Raw genomic sequence first — 14,002 nt, 5'->3', positions numbered from 1 at the left:
CTCCATAATGAGAAAAAGTACCCCCATGTCACAAGGGTATGACTCAAGGGTCCTTTATACAGCAGCTAGATGATCCAGGTTGAGCTCAACTATTTTATTTACAATCCAATATAACATCAATATCTCCCCAACCAGGCAATCGTCACACATATTTCCAGAATCCTAATCCTTCCAGTACCCTCATCAACTGCAATTACCACCTTAACTTCGACTATGTTGTCTTTGTCTACTGATTAGGCTTCTATGAATTTTCCTGGATTTGACTTCTCAGCTTGTTTCTGGATTAATCACTTGTTTGCTGTTTGGCTTCTACTGACTCTCCAGTATTTGACTACTTGGATTTCTACTCTCCTGCTGCTCTTTGGTGTGATGTACTTACTTATCCACACTCATGCAGTGAGTCCGGTATATCTAATGCAACACCACGGGTCATTCCATTACCATGGCAACCAGCCCAACTCACAATGGGGCTTGTTGGCCTACTAGGGAGCAGGGACGCCGGGCCAATCAGGCTCGGATCCAATGTAATGTACTTCCTGTCGGCAGAGTATTTAAACTAGCAACTGCTGACCACATTTTCCTATGATTGGTCTTCCTGCCTCACTTGTTTTTTTTGTATGTGCTTTTTGTATGGATCTCTTAACTGCTGCCTGTTTCCTACCTAATGTGACAGAATCACAGGCCTCACCAAACCTCTCTGTGATGTTTTCCCTTTCTGGAAGGGTTCCTGTGTGGGCAGTGGTTGACCAAATGCATGGTCTCACCCAACAGATCCAGAATTTTGTGAAAAGGATCCAACACCAGGAGACTACTGGGTCTCTACCCCAAGCGACTGTTCCTCACAGCTCCTAGAATCCCAAATTAACTTGTCTGATACCTGGAGACAGAAATAAAATGAAACATATTTAAGCCTAAACACTGTGTTTTGGTGTAGTAATCACCTATGTTCTGGTTTGAATAAATTCAATAAACTCCCTAAAAAAATTGGAACTATGTAGAGATAAAAAAATTATGGATTTAGCCCTAAAATTACATTATAGTTCACTGATGATTTTGTCCACTACCCTGCATAAATTAAATTTACTATGTGAGATGCCATGACATGTTTGGGGGTAATATTTTAGGTGTTTTCACTGAGATTTCAAATTCCAAATCGATAGTAGAACACGTGTTGTAGAGTTTTGTGCTTATTCCTGATTTCTGCAGCATTGATTGGCTAATCTAGGCTGTCTATCGACCTCTAAGCCAATTAGGGCAATCTCTTCCACCCACTTCCTCTCAGAGGCACGTGGGCACCCGTCTTCCACCTCCCTAATGCTTTTTATTTAGCTGACATGTTAACAGCGGTATGCAGCTTTTTACTGCATACTGAAAAGGTTAGGGTTTGTCTGTCATCTGAAAAATGGCAATGGTTCATTACAAACTGGTTTGTTCATCTTTAGTACGGACTTAAGGAAATGTATCCTCCAAATAGAATGACCCAGCTCTAAGATGTCAATTCCGTCAGGATTGTTCTGACACAGTCAAGAAATTAATAGTGAGCTACCCCTCACCTGATTTCATGACGAGAATATAAAATCAGCTGGGGGTGACTGAATTGATTCTAAAATAATTGAATTTGTTACAATTTTCAATTTTTTTTTCCATAGAACAAATCTGAAGATTTTTTTATTAATTTTGGACAAATTATTAATCATGAATGGGCTAAAGGTTCAGCCTCTAGATGTGCAGCTTCTACTAAATGAAGCAATACGAATCCAGTAAAATAGCATGCAGTGGCATTTTACTGCACATGTTGATCTTGAGAGGAAGTTAGGGGGCTTGCCCTGATAAGCCAATCTGAGCTTCAGGAGGCAGGGAGCGCCCTTGCAGAACAAATAGAATGTCACTCTTTGTTGGGCTGTGAATGAGGGTAGATGGGTATAGCACTGTTTCATCGAAATCATCTTAGGGACAGTGTACAGTCACAATGAAGCTCATATTCTAGTGTCAGGGACAGCATAGGGAAAATCTAGAAAAAATAATTGTATAGGGTAAAGAAAGGCAGGAAAAGCTGAGGCTGGGTATGCCTCCTAGTACAACTTCAGCTGCCACAGAGCTTCAAAAGCAGCTACCTGCAAGGACATTTCTTTTTCCACCATTTTAGCAGAAGTTTTGTTTTTTCCCTCAGGTGCAGGTGTTTGGGACACAAGCTCAATACAACTATATCTAACTAACATATGCTTTACCATCCAGAGGAAAGGCAGTGTTTTATGTCACAAAATACTAGTCTGAAATCTGTGTCAGGGCATCTCCAGACAGTACAAGTTTTTGTTGAAAAAAAAAAGCAATACAATTGTGCAATGTGTGTTTTACAATACAGAGGGTAGTGTTTAAAATCTGAGTGAAAACATGTTAAATACTAGTCTGAAATCTGTATCAGTTCTTCAACTCAAGTTTGTGAGTAGGTACAACTGCTCCATGAACAATCTCATTCCCCTCATATTTATCTTAGAACAGATATTGACCCTCATGTAGCAGGAGACAATGAGAGAACAGCTAAAACATCTTGCTGTCTGCCCTGTAGCTGTTCGGAGCCTGAGAGGAGAAAGTCCCATAGAGAATGAGGAGCTGCCACCAGAGGAGGAGAAGAATGATGACAATGAGGACAACTGCCTCAAAGATCAATCATCACACTGGAGGGCAGATTCAGAAAGAACTGGGTCCTTTGGCATGCTGGCTAGAATTGCAAGCTGTATGCTTGCTTAATTACAGACTGACAGACATATCATTTACATGAAGCAGTCTTACATGTTCTGCACTATATGGCTGCTGTTGCCGCTGCAGCCACCATCATGATGTGTACCATATGGCTGGTACTGCTGCCAACACAGCAGCTTCTACTCCCTGCTGCTAATCCCTTACTGCCACTACCACAACCCCTTCACAGCTGCACCTACTATTACTACCCCTTAACATCCACACACACATCTAGTGCCTTGTTTATTCTCTGCTGTGCTTTTACTGCTGCTTCTACTATTACCTTGCCCTTCCCACATTTAAATATCTACTACAATGGGACTCGGAGCACAAATGTCTTTCATATAAATTACAAATAAGGCCTTTTTACATAAACAATCTCACCACATGCGGGCGCCAGGCACTGCCCCCTAATAAGCTTGAAGCGCTGCACAGCGTGCAAGCTGAATCACATTCTTGGAATCTGTACACTCGTACGGTCGCCACTCGGTTTCTATGCTCCCATCCAAACCATGCTGTTTCTCTGGATGGTGAGTGATACGATCCTTAGTGTGCACTTAGGGGGACAAGACAATTGAAAAGGAACCCTGGGTAAGATCCACAAAACATAGGGAACGGCCCAAATTTTATCATACTCACAGAATAAAACTTCTTAAAAAGCATTAAAAAGTTTCTTTCCCTGTTGCATACCTGACCGGTTTCGCCTTCACAGCTTTCTCAAGGGTTACAGAGATAATCCCCACCCCCTTCATTTTGCAGGCAGCAAAATTAACTCCCTTCTGCACCTGTTACTAGTGCTGAGTGAAATCTTGTGCGCGGTAACGTATGATGTCATCACGCACTGCTCGAGATTTTGCACTGGATCTTCAAGCAAGATGGCCACAGCAGGCTCTTTGTGATCAAATGGATAAAGTGAGTATTTAAAATTTTTATTTAACAGATTAATCCCTGTCAGCCCTTAATGGCCATCTCAGATACAGCGATCAGTGATAAATGGGGCATCTGAGGAATTCAATGGCGGTGAGCAGCGTAATCGCAAAGCAATTAATCACAAAGCGAATTTCTTTGTGAAATTCAGCGAAGCAGCCAAATCAGGTTTTGAGAACTTCACTCATCTCTACCTGTTTTATCACAAATAGTACAAGATAAACATTCTGTATTGCATTCTGTCATAATAGATGCTGGCCATAGACTACCATTATGATGGAATGCAATACGAAATGCCTCTTATAGGCTTCCGTTGTGCATGCCATCATAGAGCTCTGTTATGGTCGCAAGTTCACTCAACACTATTATAGTGATGAGCGGCAGGGGTCATATTCGAATTCGCGATATTTCGCGAATATTTTTAGAATATTCGGCGAATATTCGAAAATTCGAAAATTCGCGATTTTTTTTTCTTAAAAAAAATCGGCAAGGTAATGATTGTGTAATATGCGAATTTTCGTAATTCGAATTTTTGGATTCGAAATTTTTATTGCAAATTTTTCAACACAACTATTAGACAAAGAAGATTATAGCACTATATTAGCTAAATTGCTCTATATTCGATTTTTCGAATATTCGCTATATTGCTATATATTCTTGTTTTAGAATATTACAAATATTCGAAAAAACGAAGTTATAGCAATATAGCGAATATTCGAAAAAAAACGAATATAGAGCAATTTAGCTAATATAGTGCTATAATCTTTTTTTTATAGTTGTAATTTTTTTCCAATCTGAACTTCAGATGAGAAAAAAATTACAACTATTAGACAAAAAAGATTGTAGCACTATATTAGCTAAATTGCTCTATATTCGTTTTTTTCGAATATTCGCTATATTGCTATAACTTCGTTTTTTCGAATATTTTTAATATTCTAAAACAAGAATATATAGCAATATAGCGAATATTCGAAAAAACGAATATAGAGCAATTTAGCTAATATAGTGCTATAATCTTCTTTGTCTAAAAGTTGAAAAATTCGCAATAAAAATTCGAATCCGAAAATTCGAATTACGAAAATTAGCATATTACACAACCATTACCTTGCTGATTTTTTCAAGAAAAAAAAATCGTGCATTTTCGAGTATGACCCCTGCCGCTCATCACTACTCCTAAAGTCAAGTATATTGCAGCCTTCTTATTGGCCCACAAGCTAGAAGCAGGAAGGGATCATGTGAACTGATTTAAAAAAAAAAAAATCGGAAAGAAAAAAAAAAAAAAAGGAAAAAAATCGGAAAAATTCGAATATATATAACTATTCTAAATATTCGCGAATTTTCGAAGTACCTATATTCGCGATAAAAATTCGAAATTCGAATATTCGTGATCAACACTACACTATTATACACCAATTTTCAGGGAAATTAGAACAACTTTGATTTGGGACAACTCAAATTTGGTTCCAAACTGAACTTTTAGAAAAATTGGCTGAATGAGACACAAAGAAAATTTCAAGAAGCTTGCTCATCGCTACTTAAAAATAAACAAGATAATAGTTAGTCAACTTACTGTAGTTGAGCATTCCATTTAAATTAGTCAACTTAGCTGAACATTTCCATTTTTTTTCTAGGAACAATGGGAATTGGTAAGGGTAACCCTTCTTGATCTTTGTTTGCTTAATCCCCCCCTACCATGATTTTTCCCTTTGGCATGAAGTGAGCTTTCACACTGAAGTTTTGACTTCTCCTGCAGGAGCAGGCCCATATTTCCTAAGACTGCACACCTTTTAATAAATGAGGAGTATTGAGAAATAATAATCAGAAAACTAGATCTATAAGCAGGCCCATATTTTTACGTAAACTGTAAAGTTGTAAGGGCTGTGTATGTGCTTTACGGCAACTGCAATAATTGGGAGTCAATTAAATGAGAAATATAATATAATATTAGGGTCTCCAGAACATCACCTTCCTTTAAGATCAAGGATTGACAGGGAAGCTGTGTACAGATCCTTTCCAATAATATTCTGCCTTATTTAGGCAATACAATAAATCAGCATTAACTTAAAGACCTTATAAGGATCATGAGATGACTCTGCTCATTTGTCTCAGTCTATGCAGCAAAGCTGAGATGTAAGCTACATAAAACAGCTTCAGACTATTCAGACTTCCTACAATTTTCAGGTTTTTGATCATGGCTGCAGAAAGACCCTTATGGTTTGTTCGTTCAAGTGGCTTTAAGGTTCTACATGCACCAGAGTTTAGTTTTTCATGTAAATACAATAAATCATTGGAATTAACCATTACAATAATTTTAATTGCAGCTCAATTGGAAAAAAGATATATCTAAAGAATTTAACAATGAATTACAGCAAATGACAAACTAATCCCAAACTATATGTCCATGCGGTAGTCCCTGAACACTTGGGAAAATCCTATGTTAAATAGATCATTTACAATAAAGTATGTGACATAAAGTGAATGATTAACTAAACGTTGTGTACTGATATTGATTATTTTCTGTAGACATTAATAAGGTAATCATGAGGGAATCACAATACACTGCATTATTATTTTTTTTCAACGAGACACAGCGCAAATCATGTGAGGCTGTGGTGCATTTGTTATTCCACCGACTGATGACAGGTCCACATCATTGACCCCTGGGGGGAAGCAGAAGGTGAATTTCTGCAGAAGGCTTGTAAAAAACATGAAAAGCTCCATTCTTGCAAGCGTCTCTCCAGCACAGGCTCTTCGACCTGAAATTGAAAAAATGACAATAATTAGATGGACAAATCGAAGCATCTGAAGTGGAATTCAATCCAAAGTTTAGAAAAAATGTGATTTGCCACAAATCAAAATTTCCTCGCGCTTCGTGGTAATGAATTGTTATTTTTCTAAAATGACTGTAAGAAGCCCGAGCACACAATATGACCCATAATGCAGTGCAGCCAGCCTACCCAGAGATAGCCATCCCCTGTGACATATTAAAAGCCTAATTACATGCGGTCTCTGTCATTTTACTGTGAGCTGAGCTAAGAAAGAGATGTGACATGTGCCATGGACAGTGTTGCAGAAAACTGTTTAAATAGCAATATTGGATAGGGAGAGTTTTTTGAGACTGTAGGGAGAGCATAGTAAGACAGCAGGGACAGTGCAAATTGAGAGTAATCGCTGTGCATCTTGTTGAACCGCTACCACATGCTTAGTTATTTTACACATAGACTTACTGTGCCCCAGACTCAATATTAAAGGGCGGTCTAATATATTGTTCAATTGCTGGCACATTCTTAGTTAAGGTGTAACATTAATGATACAGTTACTAAATACTATGGCCAACAAACAGTTGCCTGGGCCCTCCAAAGGAACAGGCAGTGGCAAAAATTTTGCTGTAGCCAGGACATGTAGCAGCAGAAGGAGGGGGGGGGGGGATAGCAGATGACGGAGCTCAGTGGACACCACACTTAGTTGGCATAGCCCAGGAACTGCCTCTGTGCCCTCACATTACTTGAACCTGCCTCTTACTTTTGAAGCTCATTCTGCTAGCCAAGTAAGGTATGCTGCCGGCTTTGCTCCACTTTTCCGCAAGGATGAGCTTTGTGAGGACAGGTAGCAGTTACAGGCCAGCAAATACTTGGAGGAGAGATCTGCTGTGGACTCATCAAGGTGTGCAACTGCCGATGATGACAGTCAGGTGGGCAAGGGACGTGCGCTAGAGACAGTTAAGGTAGACCAAACATTTGTAGAAGATGATATAGCCAATCACATGTGGGAGCCAGCTGAAAAGGAAGCAACGTCATCATCAGGGGGCAGAGGTGGCAGCGTGGTTGATACAACAGGGTGAAAGATCTGCAGGCAAATGCAGGAGGAGTACACCTCCTGCTACTCGTGAGACTACCTGGGGGGTACTATATCTACTTGGCGAGAGCACCTTAATCGGTGTGAGGAGACTTATAGGCCATACATGCTCCTCTGAAATTCTAGGAAGAAAGGGATGCAAATGAGCTCTTAACAAGCTCCGCTTCTAATGCCTCTAGTAGAGGCTGAGCTTGTTAAGAGCTCATTTGCATCTATTTCTACACACTAGCAGTGCACAGGTTCATAAAATCAGCGGCAGGCAGGCATCACATAGTGGTGGAGAGAAAATTCCATACTCGCCAGTGTGGGAATTTTTTCGAAAGTTACTGGGGGACATTAGCGTGGTGGTATTTAAGATGTGTAGGCAGAAGGTGAGGCACAGCCTGGGTGCTAATGTTGGCACGACAGCCCTGCATCAACACATCGAGCATCACCATGAAGTGGTGTGGGAAAACCATGTCATTTATTTAGTATTACAGCCTTAAGCAGCAACCGCTACATCTACCATCAGCCTGCACCCACTCTGCAGCAGTCAGGGCTCGACAACATCAGCAGAAGGAAGCTGTCAATCCTTCCCATCAACTACATGTCGTTTATGGCTCCCAATGCGCCTTCTCCTCATCACTTATTTCAACAGTAGGGATGAGCGAACCGGAACTGTATAGTTCGGGTTCGTACCGAATTTTGGGGTGTCCGTGACACGGACCCGAACCCGAACATTTTCGTAAAAGTCTGGGTTCGGTGTTCATCGCTTTCACTTTAAATCTATCCATAAAATGGTATTTAGGCCCTGGATGACAGGTATACGTCTAATTCTGTCCGTAAACGTATACCTGTCATCCAGGGCCTAAATACTAGGCCTACAATTTATATTCAGCTAAATCTGTCATTATTGCTGTGGCTGGTCAAGTTATTTGGTGTCCGTCAAAGCACAGTTTTTGTTCTGGGTTGAAATACAATTCCCAACTTAGCAATTCCCTAAATTAGTGGTTTCTGCTGTATCAGGCCAACTTTAAACCTATCCATAAAAGGGTATATTAGATTGAAGGTGCTGATAGGGTCATCCTCAATAACTTCACACGCTACCGTGCATTCCCAAGTCTAATTCTGTCCGTAAACGTATACCTGTCATCCAGGGCCTAAATACTAGGCCTACAATTTATATTCAGCTAAATCTGTCATTATTGCTGTGGCTGGTCAAGTTATTTGGTGTCCGTTAAAGCACAGTTTTTGTTCTGGGTTGAAATACAATTCCCAACTTAGCAATTCTCTAAATCAGTGGTTTCTGCTGTATCAGGCCAACTTTAAATTTATCCATAAAAGGGTAGATTAGATTGAAGGTGCGGATAGGGTCATCCTCAATAACTTCACACGCTACCGTGCATTCCCAAGTCTAATTCTGTCTGTAAACGTATACCTGTCATCCAGGGCCTAAATACTAGACCTACAATTTATATTCAGCTAAATCTGTCATTATTGCTGTGGCTGGTCAAGTTATTTGGTGTCCGTCAAAGCACAGTTTTTGTTCTGGGTTGAAATACAATTCCCAACTTAGCATTTCCCTAAATTAGTGGTTTCTGCTGTATCAGGCCTACTTTAAATCTATCCATAAAAGGGTATATTAGATTGAAGGTGCGGATAGTGTCATCCTCAATAACTTCACACGCTACCGTGCATTCCCAAGTCTAATTCTGTCCGTAAACGTATACCTGTCATCCAGGGCCTAAATACTAGGCCTACAATTTATATTCAGCTAAATCTGTCATTATTGCTGTGGCTGGTCAAGTTATTTGGTGTCCGTTAAAGCACAGTTTTTGTTCTGGGTTGAAATACAATTCCCAACTTAGCAATTCTCTAAATCAGTGGTTTCTGCTGTATCAGGCCAACTTTAAATTTATCCATAAAAGGGTAGATTAGATTGAAGGTGCGGATAGGGTCATCCTCAATAACTTCACACGCTACCGTGCATTCCCAAGTCTAATTCTGTCTGTAAACGTATACCTGTCATCCAGGGCCTAAATACTAGACCTACAATTTATATTCAGCTAAATCTGTCATTATTGCTGTGGCTGGTCAAGTTATTTGGTGTCCGTCAAAGCACAGTTTTTGTTCTGGGTTGAAATACAATTCCCAACTTAGCATTTCCCTAAATTAGTGGTTTCTGCTGTATCAGGCCTACTTTAAATCTATCCATAAAAGGGTATATTAGATTAAAGGTGCGGATAGTGTCATCCTCAATAACTTCACACGCTACCGTGCATTTCCAAGTCTAATTCTGTCCGTAAACGTATACCTGTCATCCAGGGCCTAAATACTAGGCCTACAATTTACAAACCAAATTCCAAAAAAGTTGGGACACTATACAAATTGTGAATCAAAACTGAATGCAATGATGTGGAGATGGCAAATGTCAATATTTTATTTGTAATAGAACGTAGATGACAGATCAAACGTTTAATGTATCATTTTAAAGGAAAAATACGTTGATTCAAATTTTCACGGTGTCAACAAATCCCCAAAAAGTTGGGACAAGTAGCAATAAGAGACTGGAAAACGTAAATTTGAGTATAACGAAGACCTGGAAGACCAATTAACACTAATTAGGTCAATTGGCAACATGATTGGGTATAAAAAGAGCTTCTCAGAGTGGCAGTGTCTCTCAGAAGCCAAGATGGGTAGAGGATCACCAATTCCCACAATGTTGCGCAGAAAGATAGTGGAACAATATCAGAAAGGTGTTACCCAGCGAAAAATTGCAAAGACTTTGCATCTATCATCATCAACTGTGCATAACATCATCCGAAGATTCAGAAAATCTGGAACAATCTCTGTGCGTAAAGGTCAAGGCTGTAAAACCATACTGGATGCCCGTGATCTCCGGGCCCTTAAACGACACTGCACCACAAACAGGAATGCTACTGTAAAGGAAATCACAGAATGGGCTCAGGAATACTTCCAGAAACCATTGTCAGTGAACACAATCCACCGTGCCATCCGCCGTTGCTAGCTGAAACTCTACAGTGCAAAGAAGAAGCCATTTCTAAGCAAGATCCACAAGCTCAGGAGTTTTCACTGGGCCAGGGATCATTTAAAATGGAGTGTGGCAAAATGGAAGACTGTTCTGTGGTCAGACGAGTGACGATTCGAAGTTCGTTTTGGAAATCTGGGACGCCATGTCATCCGGACCAAAGAGGTCAAGGAGAACCCAAGTTGTTATCAACGCTCAGTTCAGAAGCCTGCATCTCTGATGGTATGGGGTTGCATGAGTGCGTGTGGCATGGGCAGCTTGCATGTCTGGAAAGGCACCATCAATGCAGAAAAATATATTCAGGTTCTAGAACAACATATGCTCCCATCCAGACATCATCTCTTTCAGGGAAGACCCTGCATTTTTCAACAAGATAATGCCAGACCACATTCTGCATCAATCACAACACGATGGCTGCGTAAAAGAAGGATCCGGGTACTGAAATGGCCAGTCTGCAGTCCAGATCTTTCACCTATAGAGAACATTTGGCGCATCATAAAGAGGAAGGTGCAACAAAGAAGGCCCAAGACGATTGAACAGTTAGAGGCCTGTATTAGACAAGAATGGGAGAGCATTCCTATTTCTAAACTTGAGAAACTGGTCTCCTCGGTCCCCAGACGTCTGTTTAGTGTTGTAAGAAGAAGGGGAGATGCCACACAGTGGTGAAAATGGCCTTGTCCCAACTTTTTTGGGATTTGTTGACACCATGAAATTCTGATTCAACATATTTTTCCCTTAAAATGGTAAATTTTCTCAGTTTAAACTTTTGTTCCGTGATTTATGTTCTATTCTGAATAAAATATTAGAAGTTGGCACCTCCACATCATTTCATTCAGTTTTTATTCACGATTTGTATAGTGTCCCAACTTTTTTGGAATCCGGTTTGTATATTCAGCTAAATCTGTCGTTACTGCTGTGCCTGTATTAGTGTAATACGGTACATAAATAGATAGCCAGATAGTGTTAGGTGGTCGTGGTGGTGTTAGTGGACCCTCTGGTGCTGGGAGAGGACGTAGCCGTTCTGCCACAGCCACATGTCGTAGTGAACAAACTACCTCAGGTCCCAGTAGATGCCAGAATTTACAGCGATATTTGGTGGGGCCCAATGCCGTTCTAAGGATAGTAAGGCCTGAGCAGGTACAGGCATTAGTCAATTGGGTGGTCGACAGTGGATCCAGCACGTTCACATTATCTCCCACCCAGTCTTCTGCAGAAAGCGCACAGATGGCGCCTGAAAACCAAGCCCATCAGTCTGTCACATCACCCCCATGCATATCAGGGAAACTGTCTGAGCCTCAAGTTATGCAGCAGTCTCATATGTTGTTTGAAGACTCCGCTGGCAGGGTTTCCCAAGGGCATCCACCTAGCCCTTCCCCAGCGGTGGAAGACATAGAATGCACTGATGCATAACCACTTATGTTTCCTGATGATGAGGACATGGGAATACCACCTCAGCACGTCTGTGATGATAATGAAAGACAAGTGCCAACTGCTGCGTCTTTCTGCGGTGTGCAGACTGAACAGGAGGTCAGGGATGAAGACGATGCAGGGGACGATGAGGTCCTAGACCCCACATGGAATGAAGGTCGTGCCACTGACTTTCACAGTTCGGAGGAAGAGGCAGTGGTGAGACCGAGCCAACAGCGTAGCAAAAGAGGGAGCAGTGGGCAAAAGCAGAACACCCGCCTCCAAGAGACTCCGCCTGCTACTGACCGCCGCCATCTGGGACCGAGCACCCCAAAGGCAGCTTCAAGGAGTTCCCTGGCATGGCACTTCTTCAAACAATGTGCTGACGACAAGACCCGAGTGGTTTGCACGCTGTGCCATCAGAGCCTGAAGCGAGGCATTAACGTTCCGAACCTTAGCACAACCTGCATGACCAGGCACCTGCATGCAAAGCATGAACTGCAGTGGAGTAAACACCTTAAAAACAAGGAACTCACTCAGGCTCCCCCTGCTACCTCTTCTGCTGCTGCCGCCTAGGCCTCTTCTGCTGCTGCCGCCTCTTCCTCCGCCTCTGGAGGAACGTTGGCATCTGCCGCCCAGCAAACAGGGGATGTAACACCAACACCACCACCTCTGTCACCAAGCATCTCAACCATGTCACACGGCAGCGTTCAGCTCTCCATCTCACAAACATTTGAGAGATAGCGTAAATTCCCACCTAGCCACCCTCGATCCCTGGCCCTGAATGCCAGCATTTCTAAACTACTGGCCTATGAAATGCTGTCATTCAGGCTGGTGGACACAGACAGCTTCAAACAGCTCATGTCGCTTGCTGTCCCACAGTATGTTGTTCCCAGCCGCCACTACTTCTCCAAGAGAGCCGTGCCTTCCCTGCACAACCAAGTATCCGATAAAATCAAGTGTGCACTGCGCAACGCCATCTGTGGCAAGGTCCACCTAACCACATATACGTGGACCAGTAAGCACGGCCAGGGACGCTATATCTCCCTAACTGCACACTGGGTAAATGTAGTGGCGGCTGGGCCCCAGGCGGAGAGCTGTTTGGCGCACGTCCTTCCCCTGCCAAGGATCGCAGGGCAACATTCTTTGGCTCCTGTTGCCTCCTCCTCCTACTCGGCTTCCTCCTCCTCTTCTTCCACCTGCTCATCCAGTCAGCCACACACCTTTACCACCAACTTCAGCACAGCCCGGGGTAAATGTCAGCAGGCCATTCTGAAACTCATATGTTTGGGGGACAAGCCCCACACCGCACAGGAGTTGTGGCGGGGTATAGAACAACAGACCGACGAGTGGTTGCTGCCGGTGAGCCTTAGGCCCGGCCTGGTGGTGTGCGATAATAGGCGAAATCTCGTTGCAGCTCTGGGACTAGCTGGTTTGACGCACATCCTTTGCCTGGCGAATGTGCTGAATTTGGTGGTGCAGAAGTTCATTCACAACTACCCCGACATGTCAGAGCTGTTGCATAAAGTGCGGGCTGTCTGTGCGCGCTTCCGGCGTTCACATCCTGCCGCTGCTCGCCTGTCTGCGCTACAGCGTAACTTCGGCCTTCCCGCTTACCGCCTCATATGCGACGTGCCCACCATGTGGAACTCCACCTTGCACATGCTGGATAGACTGTGCGAGCAGCAGCAGGCCATAGTGGAGTTTCAGCTGCAGCACGCACGGGTCAGTCGCACTGCGGAACAGCACTACTTCACCACCAATGACTGAGCCTCCATGCGAGACCTGTGTGCCCTGTTGCGCTGTTTTGAGTACTCCACAAACATGGCCAGTGGCGATGACGCCATTATCAGCGTTACAATACCACTTTTATGTCTCCTTGAGAAAACACTTAGGGCGATGATGGAAGAGGAGGTGGCCCAGGAGGAGGAGGAGGATGAAGAGGGGTCATTTTTAGCACTTTCAGGCCAGTCTCTTCGAAATGACTCAGAGGGAGGTTTTTTGCAACAGCAGAGGGCAGGTACAAATGTGGCCAGCCCTGGCCCA

General features: G+C 42.7%; 1 protein-coding gene across 2 annotated transcripts in view; it reads right to left on the bottom strand.

Moving 5' to 3' along the window:
* Window positions 1-5,959: 5,959 nt before the first annotated feature.
* LOC122935953 (cytochrome P450 2K6-like) overlaps window positions 5,960-14,002 on the bottom strand; it is a 213,291-nt gene continuing 205,248 nt past the window's right edge. For both annotated transcript variants that reach the window (XM_044291918.1, XM_044291919.1), the window contains one exon: window positions 5,960-6,422. In XM_044291918.1, coding sequence (XP_044147853.1) covers window positions 6,244-6,422 — 179 coding nt within the window. In that variant the 3' untranslated portion in view covers window positions 5,960-6,243. The remainder of the gene's footprint in view (window positions 6,423-14,002) is intronic.

This window comes from Bufo gargarizans, chromosome 4, assembly GCF_014858855.1.
Source record: "Bufo gargarizans isolate SCDJY-AF-19 chromosome 4, ASM1485885v1, whole genome shotgun sequence".
Lineage (NCBI taxonomy): Eukaryota > Metazoa > Chordata > Amphibia > Anura > Bufonidae > Bufo > Bufo gargarizans.
Note: the sequence above shows the minus strand (reverse complement) of the source record. Positions and strands in the feature narration are given on the sequence as shown.